The following is a 19,939-nucleotide window of genomic DNA, read 5'->3' as shown; positions in this document are numbered from 1 at the left end:
AATATTTATACTTGTGCTTTGAGCACATTAAACCTTTTTGAAACATTCCCAGCATTCTTCAAACTTCTTAGTGAACCTCACCATCATCTACCTGGCGTACCTTTTTTTCCAGGTAAACACATACAAATTCAAAATATATGTATTATTGTCTGTAGGCCTAATGGAGTGTTTCGAACGGAATTCATGCGGTAAATAAAAAAAACCGCAGGTTTAAACAAATTGGGTATTGTTTGGAAAATGCAAAATAGTTAATGTAATATTCAATTCAAAAATATTAATTGTTACTACGTTCGGGTTTTTGATTGACGGGTCGAACTAGCTCAAATGACTCAAACGCAACTCATAATAAGTTATGCCACTATCACGGTTGGCATTGCTGTGGTTGCTTTTGAATCGACGGCTTTTGTTAACGTTTAGTGTTAAAATGGATACGCACTCTACGTGAGTGGGAGTGTGTTTTCCAACCACAGACAAAAACCTAGGTTGGTGATTGACAATTTCCTGGAGGGAGGTACTTATAATTTCAAATGTCCCCATCTTGGATCCAGACCTGAGAGCAGAGCTGATGTCTTACCTGTTTCCAGCACGTTCGAGGAACCTCACAGGATGGATTAAACTACCTTGGAGTTAGGAGATTGGAGACGCTTGTTAATCCTGTTGGACATATCAAACCGGGGTTGGTCTTAGCAGAAGCAATCGAGTTTTATTTAAGGTAAGATGTTTGTGTAAATACTGTTTGGTATATTTGTGAATGAGTAATGGAAGGTGAGGAAGTTTAACCTTTGCCTTGATTTATAACGCAGCCATTACGCACTCCGCTAGGCCACAGATGATCACATTTTTAACGCTGTTTAGCCATAGCCTAAAAATACTAAAGCTCCTAATATGTGATTTACAAAACAGCAAAGCATATCTTAATTTCATTAAAGTTCATAGGGTCCGCGTTTATCATTTTTTTTCTTTGAAACGGTGCATTAAACCAATTTGTCGATAACTTTTAGTTGAATCTCTTCATGTTCGTCATGATTGTCTAATGTGATTGTTTTAGTAGACGGAAATTATGACAATTAACAACAAAAACGGACAATTTTTGACTTATCGTATATTTAATATACTAAAATATGATTTATGGCTTTTTGTCCCTTGTTGACTTCTAAGAGTAATTTTTGATTAGGCTCGATTTATTTTTCGAAAGTGTTTTTGTATGTGTCTAAATCAAGCTAAGGCAAAAATAGTGTTTATATGTCAACGCTATTATGACTTTCTGGTTTCACATATGAACCATTGAAGCTAATTTTGATTCTCTTTGTGGTTCTTGTACCAGACATGATTCAGAGGAACGAGGCGGTGCTGTCCGTCCTGGGGGACCTTCAGGAGGCCACGGAGTCTGTGGGCCTGAACGCCCTGATTAAAGTCGCCCTGGAGGTGGAGAGGGTGCTTGCCCCCTTCCACCTCCCCACAACGCTGTGCACGGAGATCTCCTTCTGGATGGGTATTGATGGAGTGGCTCACAGACTGTACCCCGCCGACGCACCAGCTGACCTGCTTCCTCTGGTCTGTAAGGGGAAGGCCAACCAGTTGTTTGACGCGGCTAGCATGCTCCTGGTGGGTTCCACAAGCCTGAGCTTGGAGCTGCAGGTAAGGACGGTGGTGGAGATGCTGATATGGAAACACTACTACCTGAATGGCATGATCGATTCCAAGGTGATGCTGCAGGCAGCCAGGTTCTCCCTCTGCACTGAAGAATCCCAGGACATGCTCAAACTTCCCATGCAGGTGCTTGAAGCCATCTTCGACGCGGATGTCAAAGCCTCTTGTTTTCCTGGCTCTTTTGCAAACATGTGGCACGTTTATGCTCTGTCTTCAGTCCTTCAGTGCAACATCTATTCCATCTATCCCATGTACAACCTGAAGATCAGGCCCTATTTCAATCGCCTTATCCGCCCCAGAAGATGGCCCAAGGACACCGAGCCCATGACCCTCCATATCATGTGGTCTGGTGAGCTGGAGGCAGGCTCCATTTTTAAACCGTGCAATTTTGTGGCCTTAATCCCTGCGAGTGACCTCAAAATCGGAAGCCCCAACAGTGAGCAGCGTGTGAAGTCTCTAGAACACCTGGGACAGAACCTGTCCTACTCCACCCTCAAAGACAAGTTCAACATCACAAAGAGCACCTTCTATCGCTGGAGGAGGCAAAGCACAGAGTATCACAAGAAATTTGTTGCCAGGTATGAGGCCAAACAGTTTTTTCAGACCTGCTACAAAGAAGGTAAGCTCATAGCCCAAAACCAGTTTAGAGAGTTCTTTCCAGAAATTTCCAGGTCCACATACTACGCATGGAAACACGAACTCATGTCCACTGGCAGCATTGCATCTGTTGGCTCCAGCGAAGACCTCAGCCCCGGAGATGGCGTTGACCATGACTGCTGGGCCTCTCCAGAGGTCAGGAAGCATCCCTTCCATGAGACCTTCGCCAGTATGCTTGCCCCCAAGGCCGAGAAGCTGGAGGTAGATCGGGCTCAAAATGCTGCTCTAATGCAGGAGGCAAAGAAAAGCCTCCAAATATGCATTGCCACAAACACCTCATTCCCTTACAGGATCTTCAAGAGAAGGTTCCCAGGAATCTCTAGGTCCACATACTACAACTGGAGGAGAGAAGCCATGTTGATCGCTCCTTTCAGGGACCCATCAGGGAGTGGAGAGGAGGAAAGCCCAGATGCTGATAAAACACGGAGTCCTAAAGAGAGGTCAGCACTAGCTTTGCTAGGGAGTCACAGGGTGACCACAAGAGTTAAGATGGCGAAACGCAGTCATGACAGCCTCAGGTTGATCTGCCTGCAGAAGAAAAGGTTCAGAGAAGAGGCCAGAGCACATGTTCAGAAGTCCAAGATGTCACTGTTCAAGTTCAAGCTCAGGTTTCCATCCATCTCCTCCTCTTACTACTGGCTTTGGAGACAGTCCCTCAATAAGAAAGCTCAGAAAACTCAATCCAGCCTGAATTTAGAGAGGGCTGAGCCCGAAAGCTTGGATTTGAGTATGCCTGGAGATGCGTTACAACATGTGAATGGAAGTCCAGTTCTGTTTGCTCCTGATGGAAACGCGGATTACCAAAATGGAAAGACAAAGAGCCCCGTTCAGTTCAACCTGCCTGAAAACCCTCGGTGTGACCAGACCAACAATGAGCAGATGTTTGTGATGGATGTTGTGGCGTTGGCCAATTTCAAGGCAAAAGCTAAACTATTCCTGCAGCAGCGGTTCGAAGAGAAGTCTTTCCCCACGTTCAAAGAGTTCAGATCATACTTTCCTCTCACCCCACGCTCCACCTATTACATGTGGAAGAGGGCTTTGCATCACGGTGTGCCTTTAGTTCATGGCCAAGTGGCTTAAAAGCTTCATTTTTTTAATTTTTTTTGACTAAGTTGCTTACTCATCACAGTCTTACTGATCAGTCATAGTTTGGTATCCAGGGCTGTCCAACCACAGTGTAACTGCAGTTCATGCATCTTAATTGTGTGCTCACTCTCTTACTTTGCCACTTGGATCCACCTCAAGGACATTTGCATGTGTGTGAAATCAGACAGTCCTCGCATACCACTCCAGCGCTGTGGTTTCAGGCAAAAGGCAGTTCAAAGCCACAAATATCGCGGTTCCCAATGAGTCTGGGAGGGGTTTCTCTTTGGTTTACATTTTAAATTGACCAATATTTTGTCTGCCCCTTTATTTTCATGTCTTTACTTCATTTTTAATGTTTTGAAGGGTTTCCTTCTGTCAGTTTGATCCATTTTTTTGAGGAATTTTGTACTCTGTCCATTTATTCCAGCTTTTCCTTTTTTTAAAAAAATGTTATTAACAAAATGTAATTTTTACTGTTTGTTTACTATGTAGGATTTTTTTCAACACATGCATATGTTGTATTGATTATTGAATGTTAACTTTGGGAATGGTTCACCTCAGATACAAGGTATAAAATGATGTACAACTCAAATCTGAATAAGGGATTGAAGCTGTTTTGCACATTGTCTCATGCTAACTTTTGTTAAATAATAGTTCTGCTAGTCTCTAATATGCTGGTCTTCAGACACAGTGCTGGATGGCTGATGACTACTGTATATCCTCATACACTTGAACAGAACATTGTAAGGGCCTTTGTTTTTTCCTATTATTTTTGTTTTTGCTAATACTACCTATTATTCACTTAGTTTTTTTTTCCAAAGACTACCTTTTTTAAGTCACTGGTGGGTTTACAAAGGCTCAATTTATTTAAGTCTAAAATGCAGATGAGGATCCTTGTTATGTGTAACAGCTTCCTGTTTAAGGCGATGAAACCTGAATGTATGTGCTATGATACAGGAAATAAATCATGTAATTTGATGCTCTGACTCGTGACTCAGCTTTTAAGAAAATGATGGTTGGGACTGATGGAAGTGAAATACTGTGTTGCATTCTGGGAAAGCGTGTTAGCAGTTGCTAAACAACAAACAAAAATGGATCCCACTTTGGTCTGGTGAATTTAGTCCTTTTTAAAACAACTTAAATTTAATTGGAAATTTTTGCTAGTAGAATTGAAAGCAAGATGGCAGTTTGTTTTTCTCTTCTTGTCAGTTCAACAGATAGTATATGTGGGCTGATAAACAAACCATGGCCTGATGCGAACTATGAAATTGCAAACAGATGCAGTTGCAGCTTGAGGGATTCTTCAGCATGTTGGTCTTCAGATGGTGGTGGATGTTGTGGGGGGTTATTACTGAGCATCTTTCTCCTCATCACCTTCCTCGTTTGCTTTTCTGAAGCACTGTTGGCTTGAGGTTTCAGTGCAGCCTCACTGTGTGCTCGCTTGCCTGAAAATAGCATGAAAATAATGAGCGTTGGCAGGTGGGTATGGGAGCCTTCAAGGATTAACACGCCACACGGAGGAGGAGCTCCGAGCACTAGAGCGCGGAAGCCTTTCAAGGGCGCCAATGATCCACCAAAACAAAGATGCATCTGGGAGCTTCTGGATCTCCCAATTATGCACGGCTGAGGCATGTGGTATTCATGACCTTTCTGACAAATAATGAGATGTTTTTAGAAAAGCTCTTAACAAATGATTAAATAAAGCTGAGTTTTGGATCACAAAGCATTCGAATGGAGAGAATGATCATACAGGAGGATCACTTCTAGACACACATGTTTACACACCTAGACAAATCTAAGTATGTAGTACATGCAGTGCTTCATAATACATGAATTTCAGGTGACCTGTTACAGGATCTGTTAGTGGATGAACTTCAGCATGTTGGACCTTGCATCTACTTTTTAAACTTACTTGACTCAGGGCGTGAAGTTAGTTCATGATTCAAAACAGGTGAATTCGTTAAATAAAGACGCTAAAATGCGCAGTCTGTCTGCTCCTAAAGACTGGATTTAAAGACTTAAGGAATTAAAAGCTATTCATTGAACGCCCACCACGTCGTATTGAAGTGTAACTCGTGTACTTGCACAAGTAGACAATAGATGGCAGTAGTGTGCCATCTATATGCTGCTTTCTAACTCGCCTTTTTTGCGGTCCACTCTTTTCACTATTACGTTTAACTGATAATGCCTTACAGCACTGCGGTTGAGACTGGGGGACTATATAATAAAAAGAAAAGACAATCAGTATAATCCTACCACTACTTTCAAATTGTTTTAAGCCTGAATTTTTACAGCATCTCATATCTTTGCATAGGTGCCTACATCTGTCGCTGCTCTTTAACTGGACGGTTTACACAGTAGACCGAAACGCTTTAGTGTACACAGAGCCCACACTGTGTTCTGCAGTCACACAGCAGACATTGCGTCCAGCTCTTGAAACATGAGGAGATGTGATGAAAAACTTTACCTGTGTGCTATGGGGTTCCTAGTTTAGCGAGGGAGTGCCTGTGTCTGCATGTTCAAATGAGACTCATGCATTCCTCTCAACCTGGTTTTATTTCTCGAGGATCGTCTGTTTCTTTCTTTCAAAAGCTGATTCTTAGAGCAGTTGTGCTCAGCTCTCCAACCGCTTAGATCTTTGTCCTAGTTTCTTTGTGTGTGTGTGTGTGTGTGTGTGTGACTGTTTATGCCAACGTGTGTGTGTGTGGTTTGTGGCTGCATATGTGTGTACGTGCTTTTAACGTATACATGCATGTTTCCTGTCTCTATACCAGACACCACTGATGTGTCGCTGCTGTGACTTGTATCACAGTCGTCTGATTCCCTCAGATACATCCTCTAGACTTGACTGGCCTGACGTTTTGGCAACGTCTGGGGAATATGTCTGTTGCGTAATCTATTCCTCAGTCGGGTTATGTTCTGAGCAGATATGATTTCTCATCAGAAGACCATCACACTGTTCATTTAGCCAGGCACAATTTATGTGTCCCCTTCCCTTCCGATTAAATAAATCGGATGAAGTGTGTTTGTTTAATTTGTGTTGTCTATTTATATATTGGTTGGTTATGATGCAATAAATTATACAAAGGATCACAGTCAGGGTAGACTGACAAGCCCAAAATGAACAATATCTGAACAGATTAGCCCTGAGTTTTCTGAGTTACGAGACCATGTGGAGACTTGAGCAGTCAGTGTTCAGGTGCCTATAGGCCAGTAGCTGTGATACAAAGGACTGATCTACAAACAGGTGTAAACCCTGAGTGCTATCAACCCAGCAGAAAACAAGGAGGTGGCATCCACCCGTGAACATCCGAACGCACTCAGGCATGGCTTTGTGAAATAACGCTATCGCAGAGAAAGCGAGATGATTGCTCTGTTGTTTGAAATCGCAATGACTTAATGTGTTTACATTGTTTAGTCAGCTATGGCTAATACAACGAACTCGTAGTAGATTAGACATGCAGCTCTGCTCCTGTTTATCCCCAATAATCTGTTTCTGTTTTACAGTTACTACTCACATTGTACGTTCTCTAACAAATGCGCACGTGTGTGTGTGTGTGTGTGTGTGTGTGTGCGTATGCTTGCACATGTGTTTGACAGCAGACGATAAGTGCTCATGTGATATTTAGTGCATTTCCAGCTGGATCGCAGGCACTGTGATTCCTGGAATAGTGCTGGACAGCCCCGTGGACTCCCTGATGCTTCATTCATTATTCACATCATTGGACAGTGAAACATTGTCATGTAGCTGTTCAAAGAATTTCAGTTAGAAAAGTCAACAGCATCCTTCAAAGATTCTGGACCTGATGTAACTTCCAAGTAAAGGCAGATGAGAGAGAGAGAGAGAGAGAGAGAGAGAGAGAGAGAGAGAGAGAGAGAGAGAGAGAGAGGACATCTTGTTCTGTAATGCACATTGAAGTCATGTTAATGCTTAACTTTATTTTTTTACTCTCTAATAATAAGAGTTCATTAGCAAGCCCACCTCTCTAATTCACCCTCATCTGCAGTAATGGCAAAATGATTTCCGCTGTAAAGAGCCACTGTTCACATCTCCTGCGTGGCCGAGCTGGTCTGTTATTAAGAGGAGTCTCTCCTGCCCACGCGCTCCCCGTGCGGACTGGTCTGCAGGGAGCACAGACACTGGATGCCAAAGGTTAACTAGAGAGCTTTGTTGCAGCACAAACCGAGACACAGCGGTAGTTAAGGAGGAGTGTGTGTGTGTGTGTGTGTGTGTTAGCCCTGTTACAGTGTGCTTTGAATTAACACTCAGTAATTAGCCTCGTAATGAGCTGTAACCACTTTATCTTATTTTTGGAACACATGAAGTGTGATTTGGGAGTGCTCTAATTGTGTCCCCAAAGCTTGATGTACTGTATCATTTGCATGATATGGTGTATGTATTGAAACCACTAGGGAAGAACGTTATCTCATCCAGACTTCAGTGGCTGAGATAATGTTTACAGTATAATGTCGTGTGTTGTGGGATGAGGACTACCTGCAGAATTTGTCCAAGATTTGAATTGAGAGTTGCACACTGTTTCCTTCTGTTAGCACCATCCCGTCCTTTGATTTACGCGAATTAATTCGGTAACTATTTTGATTGTGCGGTTTGGGATTTCGATATGATTTCTCTGGAAATACCCAAGACTGTAAACATTCCTTTAGCAAAAAAATGTTGAGGCAATTCAAGCAATTATTGAACCTTTTCCTGACGAAAATCAAATTTTAATCTTTCTTAATTTTGGAGTTTTCTTCTCTTCTCTGAAAAAATGAACGGAGGTTTATTCCAATCATGGCAAATAAACTCTGCAGCACAGTTTCTAATGTTTAAAAGTTAAAGGATATCTTCATGTTGATCTAGTGAGATTCTTTCACATGTGCTTTTTATGCACACCAGAAGCAGCCCAGAGAGAAATTAAGGGCAGATGCGGGCAGTTATTCTTTTACCATATCAAAACAAGCTCAGAGGGTACGCCGTGTGGCCTCCGTGTGTCTTTTTTACTCTAAATATGGAAAGTGAGTTAGTTTGAGTTGTGTTGCACTTGATTTCATAACTTCAACATCGTAGTCATTATTGGTGGCAGGATTCAATTATTCTCTTTGCTGATTGTCTTCCGAGTCTGTGGATCAGCCCACACAAGGTGTTCATGCAGTGTGTCATTCGTGTGTGTGTGTGTGTGTGTGTGTGTGTGTGTGTGTGTGTGTGTGTGTGTGTGTGTGTGTACGTATGAAGCATTTCCCTGTGTTCTATGCTGAATTATTGCCTTTTCACTTCCAATCACTCATGCCATCGTTCTTAGTATGCGACCACACATGAAATCTTTGTTGCCACAATACTTGTCCATTCTGTGTATTGAAAAAGTACCTAGTGACAGAAGCAATATATTTTCTCAAGACATCTGACAAGTTTGATTTGACTTGGCTGTTCAGTTGTAGTGCCTCAGATCTTTGAGTCCAGTGCACTCGGGAGCACATTACTGCTGGAGGCAGAGCACTGATCCGAGATGCTCTTATCACTAATGCCCTTGTGTTCTTCAGGGCTATTGACCGCTCTCATTTGTCATTTTAAAAGGGCCTTTAAAAGAGCCCTTGGGTCCCAAATTGAATCTCCCGAGTGGAATTCAATCAATCGCACTCTTTGACATCTCTTGAAATATTTCTCATGCGTGTACAGTCTTTCACAATTATCACTTTCTTTAGCAAAGCGCCAAGGATGAACTCAACAACAGCATAATTAATAAAGATATATAGCATAAGGTTCTTATACATGTTCTAAGCAACGTCTGGTAGGAAACTGGACCACTCTTTACCCTCTTTAGGAAGAACATTAGAATATGGCACGACAGCCAGTGACTGTGGTCTTAGAGAAGACTGTGGTGTCATGAGAAACCATCATGTCTATAATCAGTAAGGTACTGTAGTGCTCCAAGCACTCTAAGCACTTTTGTTTGTGAGGATATTTAGAACACGTTTTGCATTTTTATGTATTTCAACCGTTGAACTTTCTGTCATCTCTTTACAAAGTCTGACTTTTCCAGTGACTATAATTTTATTTTGCCAACTTTATTTCCACTTAATTCTTGAATATTTTAATGTATGAGATGACATTATCCATTCTATGTTGTTAGTTTGCCATCCAGTGTTGAGGAGAGGTTCTCCTGAGAGCTTCTCCTGAGAGCTTCTCCTCCTCAGTCCTGGATAATCTCAGGGATCCTTGCTCTCGTGCTCAGACATTTTCTCCTTGCCGCTGTTAGCTTGCTCACTGGAGGCCTGGACATTCTTATTTGAAATGAATCAAACAAGACAAGTTAAAAGGTTTGTAAATGTTTGTGAGCCGATACGTAGGTGAGCCAGCACGATCAAAAACAGCTATCTTTGGAAACATTCTTTTCATTCCTGGTAAGATATTCTAGCGTAGATCACCTGCAATTTGACATTTAATCTCAGAAATTCTAAATTTGGCAGATTACCGTTAAGTGCAATAGAGGGCGACCAGCAGTGGTCTTCCTCTGAAATTAATCTTCGCTCCCTTTGATTTGACATTTGGACAGCGTCCCTACAATCCTAAACAAAATCCTGGAGAGTGCACAAGTAAGCTTGATTTCTTGAAAGCTTACAGCTCGGTTTCATTTCGGTTTGCGCTCTTATCCTGTTCTCTCTCTCCCCGCCGATGGTCTGATTGACATGCAGAAAGCCCTGCGGAATCCCTGACAGATCCCTCTCCTAAAAGCGAAGCCGAAATGAGTGAGCTGCATCATCCATCTGGCAGGTATGACACTGTGCACAAACCCCTGGTCTCTGACTTCATTCCTAAGCCGGTTGCGTGGCGGCTGACCCCCTTTAGCCGTGGCTGTGAGGAACCCTTCCGGAGGTTATTGGCTTTCAATTTGCTGCACTCGAGGCCTGCGGGTCACCACGCAGTTCTCTCGGTTTTATTTTTTAATCAACTCCTGCAACCTCGTCCGTCTCCATCGCAGCTGCCCGAGGGGAGGAAGGAGAACCGAAGGAGCTTTAGTGGTTGTGCTTCGCTGTAATAAAGGTAATCCCCCCCCCTCTGCTGGAGCTCGTCTTATCAAAAGGGGGATGTCAGTGTCCACGCTTGGTTAAACTGTTCTGTCCCGTAGTTTCTTGTACATTTAAAAGCCCGTGAAGCTGCCACTCATGCAAGCGATTACTGCCGTGACCTCAAAATAGCTGTCGTCATTTTTCAATATTGTTAAATTAGGAATCATCTACTTCACTCCCCCATGCAGGAGTTGGAGAAGCTCTGTCTGCTTTTAAACGGGAACAAAAATTTAATGTATTATTAAGAAATGAAGACTGCAGTACAAGCAAATATGGGTCTTTTTTTCCCTAAGGTTCCACAGGCAAAATGGGCTGAACCAATCGGCATTTAAAGTTACTGCAGGGGAGGATATCCAGAATTTTTTTTAGCAATGTACCACACAGCTTAATCATAACCGTGTTGATCTGAGGGATTTATCCACCAGCAATATGCACTTACGTGTTATTGTGCTGCAGCTAGCAATAAAATGTGATGAGGGTAATAAGTTTTCAATGGAACCTTGTTTGTAAATCAGCAGTTCTGAGGAGGCTGTTATCGGGCTTCTGAACCGTAAGTGTAAGCCAGCACCGTGGCCCGTGCGGAGCGTGTTTAGTGAAGAGGCTTCCGAGTGCCAGAGAGAAGGAGAGCGAGGAGGTCCCCGTGCGGCCCGGTTCGGCTCGGGGGCCTCCCCCGCCTGTCAGATCCACACAGGCTCCGGCTGGTACAATTTCACACTTGGCCGTGCTTCACTGCTGGGCATTTGTTGCTTTGCTGGAGGTCAGCGGCGTACGCGTGAGAGCACGCTGGGAGACGGAGAGAGAGATGGCGGCGGCGACACCTTCTATACAGCGTTCTAGTTGGCGTGCGGTGGAGGAGGGTCTCCGCGCTGTGGACCAGGTCCAGCCCATCTGTTCTTCTAGCCGCCGTGCTCGAGGCATCAGACCCTCTGGCACCGATACACAGATCTTCCTCCTGGCCCAAGCGTCCGGCGTCCAGCGTCTCATCCTTCGGTCGTTTCTCTCGTTCCGCGGTGCAGAATCGTTTCAGGTCTTCTCAGCTGTTGCCTGCTAGTGGTGGACCATATGTCTTCCAACATCGTGGATGGATAATCCCTCCACTGCCTGCAAACCGTTTACACCTTTACCAAGGTGCTACACATATATGAACTCTTACTTATGCTACAACCCACCCTGGGGTTAAACACATGATTCACAGCTCCTTGGGTTTCATTGGCTGACGGGATATGAGTAAGACGATCGACATCCCATCCATTTGGCCACAGTATGTGAGGAAGAGGAAGAGTTCAGTGGAGTCTAGTGTACTCTACCGAGTGAGAGTTATTTAGGTTTGAAATCAACTTCCCTAGAGAGCTAAACTCAATGTTTAACATCCTGGGTGGCATCCAGTTCAAATGATTTTCATAAGTAAATATTTTCCTCAAATGTTTTTTAAGCAAGGTAAATAGAGTCAGCTAATCAAATGGCCCTATAGGGAAGAAGGGTTTGAAAACTCATAGATTTGATGGTGTGATATAACCATAAAACCATATATGATGGTGTGATATAACCATAAAATGCAATTATAATTTTTAGTCAAATTATTTTAAACCTGTGCATGTGAGTGGGTCTACAGTAATAAATAATCTATATTTAGAGCTTGAATTTAGCTGCAGCTACAAACAGATCCCTGAGAAGCTTGCAGCAGGGTTATAAATATCACCCCAGTCTGAGTTCTGTTCCTCTGGGCTTTGGCGGGGAGTTCAGTGCAGAGGATTGGAGATGAGATTGAGGCGTGCCTTAACCGAGCCCCGACGCCTTCCCAGATGGCTCTGCAAGACCACGCCGTGCAACTATGAGTAAACACCGAAGCTGTTCATAGGCGGGTAAGGAAGTGCGTCCAAGAAAAATAAGTCAAGGAGGCCATTTTTTTCCTTTCCGAGGTGCTGCGAATCATGAAGGGAAACGTGAGCAACACCGTGCCTACTGCTGCACTGTCAGTCCTGATAGGTTCCCTGGGCCCCTGGGGCTTGGTGAAGAGTGAAAGGTTTGAAACAGGTGCCTTTCTTCAATCGCTTTTGCCGCAGATTCTCCCGGTGCCGGTGCAGCACTCCAGCGCTCCACGATCTGGGCCCGCTAAGTGCAGGGGCTTGGAATCATTAGCCCCGGGATCAATAGCGGGGCGGAGGGGGAGACCCTCCCGCTGCTCCGACAGGAACACAGATTGCATTTTCACGTCTTCATTTGCAGTCGTGCTGCTTGGTTTCAGTAACCGGCACCACAGGCTGGTGTGGATGTAACGAACGGCACATTACAAAGGAAGGAAGCCTTTCGGTGTGCGGTTGGGAAGAGGGACGGGAAAGACAGGGTTACGTTTTCCGTATTTGGAAACCGGCCATTGTGGGCTCAGCGGCAATCAGACGCTTGCCAGACCGGGAGACTGTCAGGATGCTCTTGGAATGAAAGGCGAGCTCGTCTGTAGCTGCACCTGCTGGTGCTGGATAAAGACCCGTGGACGAACGGGAACAAAAGCAACAAGATTGTGTTTTGCGTGTGCCGTGTCTGGATCCGGGCCTCTGCCAGGCCCTGACCCGGCTTCACAGTCATCCTCAGAAAAACAGGCAAAAATATGAAAAAACAACCCAATGAAATGTATCGTGCCCGTCTCTAAATGCATTTAGCTTTTCACCGTGAGCTCCGGAGTGGACATGTCTGCTTCGATAAGGCCCGCCCTCGTCTGGAGTCTTCCAGTCCGCTTGGGCCTGAGGCGAGTTCAGGGTTCATTCGGTATACAGCCCGGTGCCGTGACTCTACACGGCCCCTACTGGCTCTTCACAACCTCCGCACGTCCAGAAGTTCACAAACAAGCACAGGCTTATACACAGCTGTGATCCAACTTCGGGTGGTGAACAGAGGCGTTCTTCATGCCTCAGGAGGTAGGCCGTTGAGCAAGCTTCAAGTAACCTGCGTTTGGACTCTCCTATCACCCTGAGCAACGCGTGGAACAGAAAGTTATAGCTCATGACAACAGATTCAAAACACCGAAGTGAACGCAAGCCGACTGCACTGGGCTGAACTACAGCAAATCTCTCACGTCTACTGGAATGCAGCATGAAGAGGCTGACTGGTTATGTCTCCGAACCCTTCCTGCACAAACTAAGCAGACTCAAGGAAGGCCATTGAGAACCGAAGAGGTTTTGACCAGAGACATACAGACACATTCATAAATCCACACACACACAATTCAAGTTGCACTTGCAGGCTAACTGCAATCTCTAATGTTATCTGAGAAGATACTTTCAGCTCACTTCAGTTCAATTGATTTCAGCTGAGTTTTAGCCTAACTTAATTAGAAGAAGTCTATAAAAACATCAATAGTTGCAATGTAAGAATGATAATATGGATTATCCAATAAAAAGACTTTTGGAGTAATTCCTCACAATGTGAATCTCTGTGCTAAATCTGTAACATTGGGAAACAAACTGCTAAGTTACACTTCAAGTCTCTTGGAATGTTGCATTGTATTATTTTTATGCTTTGGTCTTATATTTTTACAATGCCATTGTTTTAAAATGATCAATAATGTATTATGTTTGACAAGAAAAACTGTTGTCCACTGCTAAGTTTTTAGAATGATCATTTAAAATATATAGTTTACTTTTGTTTTTGTTTTCTATATGCAATTCTTCCAAATATGGTCACAGCTGAAATGTTTTGTATGGTTATGATACTCTGAAATGTTTTGACAGACGTCCCGTCAACAAGCATGCAATGAATCCAGATTTGTTATGACCCACAAAATCACCTAGATAACATTAATATATGAACCTTGAATCACTCATGTACATCCTAATTTGCTATGCACACTATCAAGTCTTGTTTAACCTTTGCAAATCTTTGCTTTAAGCTTTACATCTGCATGTCTTTTTCCATTTGTTTAATCTCCAGATGAATTGCCATAGTCCTACTTTTGATTTGTTTGCATGAAGGTTATTCCTTAAATACATTATCTTCACTATTATGCACCAATGGCAAATATAAAAACCACCTTCCCCATGAATGCCCCCCCCCCCATCCTGCCTGCACCCCCATCCTGCTCGTACCCCTCAGTCCTACCCACAATCCCCGTCTTACCCACAATCCCCGTCCTGCCAGCGCTCGCCCCTCCCCCGCCCTATCCACAGCTCCGCCTTCTTACTAAAATAAACTACTTGAGCTATGAAAGCCTGTGGTAAAGTCACTGTCTATAAATCCAGCTGCAGCCATTATGTCTGAGCACTGCTGTGATTGAATCTTTGATGAATGCTCTTTAGAAAGCAACAATGGTCACTTCTGCCTGGGATTTTTAAGCTGTCAGTGTTTACACAGCAAGCCAGAGGTCTCTTTTGAGGGTTGACCACACACTGAGTCTCTTACAAGCAGTACTTCAAAATGTCTTCTGATATTGGTGCTCCATTTAAATAGATATTTGTGTATCTGTTAGATTAGCTGCCACAAATGATCTTTCTTAATCGCAAGATTTCGTGATGATTTTGGTGTGTTTGCCTCTGCGACTGTGTCTGTGAGGCTGGATTCATGCACTTCATTTACATTTGAAAAAAGATGTCTGTTCCATGCCAAACAGACTCCAGCAGAGGCATTAAATCAAGGCTCGTACACCCTGGCAATCCATTTCCCCTTTTCTAATACTTCAAAACATAATGAAAAAAATGTGCTTTATTATATTTCATTTGGATGTGAGTTATAAACCTGGTGTATCCTGTCAAATTCCAGGGATGGGACGACAACCATGAGAACCAAGATGGTTTTCCACAATAATGCATCATGTTACTAATGTTCACCTCATATATTTACACTCTGACACCCTGGAAAGAAAACGTCTGATGTTTTTTGGGTTTTTTTTTTTTTTTGTGAAATGATTTACTCTAAAATGCTCCTTAAACTACAGCCATGACACTAAACATTTCAGGATGTTTTGAACATCAAGGACATTATATGATTTTGATCTAGCCTCAAACATATGAACAAATTACAAGAAATGTTTGTCAACAGAGTATGTGATTTTATTTATCAGTAGCTGTACTGAGGCCTTTAGACTGAAATAACAAAAATGAAATATTAAAAACAACTGAAATGACGTTCGAGCAGAAAGGTGACTGCACTGCAGAAACTGACGATATGCTCCGCGACTGTACTTTGAGGTGCGAAACACAGAGCAACAAACAAACAAACAAACATAAGTGCTCCTAAGGCATTTCGTAATCTAAATGGAGAATCAATGCAAAAATGAACTGTGATGCCTAAATTTGTTTTGGATGAAAGAATCCATTGGAGTTAATTGAAATATGTTGCAGCTTGAGGCTAAGAGCGATAACAAGAAAACAATTGTGACACAGGACAAAGTGAACGTGTTTGGGAGAGAAGGAAGGATCCCCATTTTCCTTTGAATTAATCACTGTCTTTTTTTTGTAATTAATCTCTGTGTAATTTCAAGAGAAATTAGAGAAAAAGCCTTGTTTAAGAATACCAAAGATGTTTAGGATGTTCTGAGAGAGAGAGAGAGAGAAGGAGAGAGAGAGAAGGAGAGAGAGTCCGAGAAGGAGAGAGACAGAGAGAGAGAGAGAGAGAGAGAGAGAGAGAGAGAGGGAAGGAGAGAGAGGAGTGTGTGTGTGAGCGAGAGAGAGAGAGAGAGAGAGAGAGAGTGTGTGTGTGTGTGTGTGTGTGTGTGTGTGTGTGAGAGAGAGAGAGATAGAGAGAGAGAGAGAGAGAGAGACAGGAGGGAAGCCTGCCAGCTCTCATAACTTCCATTCCCTGATTAATTAGCTTGGATTTAAACATTCTGTGAAAGCAAGATACTGATAATGCAGGGAACACACAAAAGGCAGTTAGGAATTGTTCCTTCAGAGTGCCAAAGCCCAGACAAAACAGGACAAATAAAAACATGTTTCCCCTTTGTTGAATGCACAGGCACTAAATGTGTCATTACTTCTTTACTCTTGTCATGTAGTTGTATTAACAAGAAACAAACAAAGCCATTTGTACCCACTGAAGTCTCAGCGTCCCTGTCAAATCCACAGTCCATAGAGGACTGATCGTGTGTATTATCTCACAGCATACTTAGTACTGCCAATAGTATCGTGGCAGCCTCCAAAAAATATTTGGGATCGTTTGTTCAAAGCATGATCATTGTTCAGATTCTATTCATAGTGGTCATCTTGCTGATCAAAATTCTCTGTGGTTTCCCACACCTTTCATGCCATGTTCAACACCTACTGTCCAGAGCTTGAGTCACTCGCTGGTCCTTCACAGCTGTGCAGGGTTCTCACACCTTCTCCTCTCACCAGGACCGTAGCACGATCAATAGGCTTTTTTTGCCACAACCCCTTCTGTGACCTCAGTGAGAGCTGTTTTTTTTCATAAATAACCACAGCAGCTGGCACTACTGCTATAATTAAGAATTGATCAACTTGCGATGGTCACTAACCCCCCCCCCCCCCCCCCCCCCCCCCCCCCCACCCCCAGATGGAGAGGTACGCAAAGCAAGGAGAGAGAACATGAGGTCTTTTGGTGTACAAGTTCCAAAAAAGTGTGTGTGTGTGTGTGTGTGTGTGTGTGTGTGTGTGTGCGTGCGTGTGTGCGCGTGTGTGTGTGTGTATGTATGTCTTTGTGTGTGTGTGTGTGTGTGTGTGTGTGTGTGTGTGCGTGAGTGTGTGTGTGTGTGTGTTTGTGTGTGTGTGTGTGTGTGTGTGTGTGTGTGTGTGTGTGTGTGTGTGTGTGTCCGGAGGGAAGGTCCATTCTCCTTTACAAATTTGAGGATGTGGTTACTGTGTGTAGTCTGCCACATAAAATGAAAGATGCTTCCCTCCCCATCACTATTCTTTATTGTTTGCCTTCTGAATGTGGGCATCCATCTTCTTTGTTTTGCTCTCTTGAAAGCTGGTCTTTTGAAAGCTGGTCTGAGTCCATTTTGACCGAGAGCAGCTCTGTGCTGGAGCCACTGGTGGTGGTGGAGATATTAACCTGGCTCTTCATTAGAAATATCTGCCAAGCATGTCCGAGTGCAAGAGGTACCTGACAATCAACCTGAGAATCAAATGTAAAAGTCAGTGGGTGGATCATAAATCAAGACACATCCATCCCAGGCCTTTTGCTTCTCAGATTACTGTCCAGTAAAATGTCACTGCTCAAAACCTTTGCATCAATCATTCTGTGCTGCTAAATTAAATCATTTCACTCTTTTTGTCTGGACTGAATACTCAAGCATGGAAAGTGATCACCTTTCCCAGTCTCATAGAGATCTTCATCACTTCAATATCTGTGGTTCACATCTAAAAGCCAGAGCCGACTTTCAGCTTGACTACGCAAAGATCAGTGGATTGATTTATTTATTTAACCTTTAGCTGACCAGTCAAGTCATTAAGAAGATATTCGTATTTTCAAAGGTGGCCTGGTAAAGTGTGGAAGCTTCATGTCTTTCCACTAAAGGAAAGGAAATTTCAAAGAAGGATAAAATAATCAACAGCAAAGCAACAAACAAACTAAAAATGAATTATGATTAAATCCTCCATAAAGCCTTACTTTGAAAGATAATCCTTGAAAAACCATTAGGAACATGAAATTATAAACTTTTTGAAAGGCAAGAATTTGATTTTCCTAACCTATTTGAGAGTATTATGCTGCTCGCGTGAGTTTCAACAATTGAAATGTGATTAATAATAGAGTGAATAGAATTAACCTCCTTTCCCGACTCAAATTCAAGTGACTGTGTTGCAGGGAAACGTGTGAAAACTCTGGAACCGGCTAAGCAGAACCTACCGCTGCTTGAAGAAACCCCACAGAAGCTGTGAGGACGTGGAGAAGATCTTCTCCCCAACAACAGCCGAGGGGAACGCAGGGATTGTTATCAGAAATAATGAACCGGTGGGCTTGTGAAAGGAAGTGGTGGCGGCATCATTAGGGTGGAGATGCAGAGGTAAGAGAGAAGTCTACAGCCTCATTAAAGAGAGGGCAGAACCGCCTGGAGGTTTTCCTTCTCTGAGTGGAGCAAGAGCACACACCTCCGGTACCTGGCATTCATCAGCTAGGGCCGACTGAAAGCAGACAGCTGGGAGCCCCCTTCGTGGCGGTACCTCCTGAAGACCTCCTTTCCTGAGTCATTCGGGTATGGGGAGTACATTGCATTTGCAGCATATTTGTACAAATATGAAATTTTTAAAATTTTTTGCATAATGTGTATAATGCTGTGCATATGCTGTCACGTTGATAGATATGTTTTTGCATCATGTACTGTATACCATCCTAAAAAGCTTCTCATGGTATAAGTAGTCTGGGTGCATCAAAACATCATCCCTTAGTGTTAAGGTATTTCCACTCACAGCAGATTTATAAACTACAAACTGCAAATCGCGATTCTTTTTTGAAACCCAATTTTGTAGGAAATGGGAAATTATCAGAAAATAGAAAATAATAATGAATTTCATCGTAACAGAAATTAGAGTTACATCTATCTGGGAATCGTATGCTGGTGGACGGGGCAGGATAATAACTGTGGTCTCGCTCTCAAGTTCCTCTGCAGAGTGGAGATGAATAGCAGCTCTACTGTTGCTCCAGATATGTGAAGCCAATACTGCAGTGAACAGAACCGGCGTGTGTCCTGCACGGACCGCCTGCTCCCTCTTCTTCATCTGTTTTCCTGTGTACCGTCCCTGCTGGTACCGTCAGGTGCTGCTTTGTCCACAGGCAACAGGGCGAAATGACTGCGTGAGCTGCAGTGTAAATGCAAGTGTTTACGTGCTCAGATCTTCAATGCGCCGTCGTTCGCAGAGATCTCGCCTATGACAACCGGCAATTATTCAAATCATTTAGAGTCATTTCACGTTCTCTGTGTGCAAATGTTGTTTATTGCTTGATTTGCAGATATGCGTTATAGAACTTTTTCATTTTCAAGAGAGTATGAGGTTTTGAGTCTAGAGGCTAAAGCAACATAAGGGAGAATGAAATAATTGCTTATTACCTGCGTAGCCGAATGGCGTTACAAGCCGTTTCTCGGAAAACAGCAGTGACGATGTCGAATTGCCATGTGCCGATGCTCTACATTTGCAACCTCAAATACCCCAAAGCTAACGTGTTTTTGTACAGTTGAGTTCATGTGATGAATTCCATCCATTTTGCTCCAACAAAGTTCATTCACCCTAGTGAGGGAGCAGATTCCAGCAGAACACGCCCAGTCACACCTACTGTAGCGGTATAATGTCAGCTTCTCCAATCTGCTAGCAAACAATTATTAGACACACTGCAATGACTCAGCAGTCTGGTTGAATCTGAAGATTCAATTTTACCATTAATCTCTGACATAGAGAATAACAGCCACAATATTCTGTACTCAGATATAGAGACCTGTATATCTATTCTGGTAATCATTTAGCTAAGACTAATTATTAAGAGTAGAAAGAATGTCAATCAAAAACATATTAGTGCAGCCAGAGGCGGTTTTTGCATAGAGGCG

The 19,939-nt window shown here is 43.2% G+C and overlaps 1 protein-coding gene across 1 annotated transcript; it reads left to right on the top strand.

Annotated features, from left to right (window-relative positions):
• Positions 1-460: 460 nt before the first annotated feature.
• Positions 461-4,379, top strand: vrtn (vertebrae development associated). The gene is made up of 2 exons (XM_077017595.1): positions 461-712; positions 1,325-4,379. Exon 2 carries the CDS (start codon positions 1,327-1,329, stop codon positions 3,385-3,387), a length of 2,061 nt encoding a protein of 686 aa, XP_076873710.1. The 5' UTR covers positions 461-712; positions 1,325-1,326; the 3' UTR covers positions 3,388-4,379.
• Positions 4,380-19,939: the final 15,560 nt, after the last annotated feature.

This window comes from Brachyhypopomus gauderio, chromosome 9 (genome assembly GCF_052324685.1).
Source record: "Brachyhypopomus gauderio isolate BG-103 chromosome 9, BGAUD_0.2, whole genome shotgun sequence".
Taxonomy (NCBI): Eukaryota; Metazoa; Chordata; class Actinopteri; order Gymnotiformes; family Hypopomidae; genus Brachyhypopomus; species Brachyhypopomus gauderio.
Note: the sequence above shows the minus strand (reverse complement) of the source record. Positions and strands in the feature narration are given on the sequence as shown.

What these genes read in the sequence shown, in the direction of transcription:
- vrtn (XM_077017595.1), top strand. Translation starts at nt 1,327, where the DNA reads ATGATTCAGAGGAACGAGGCGGTGCTGTCCGTCCTGGGGGACCTTCAG.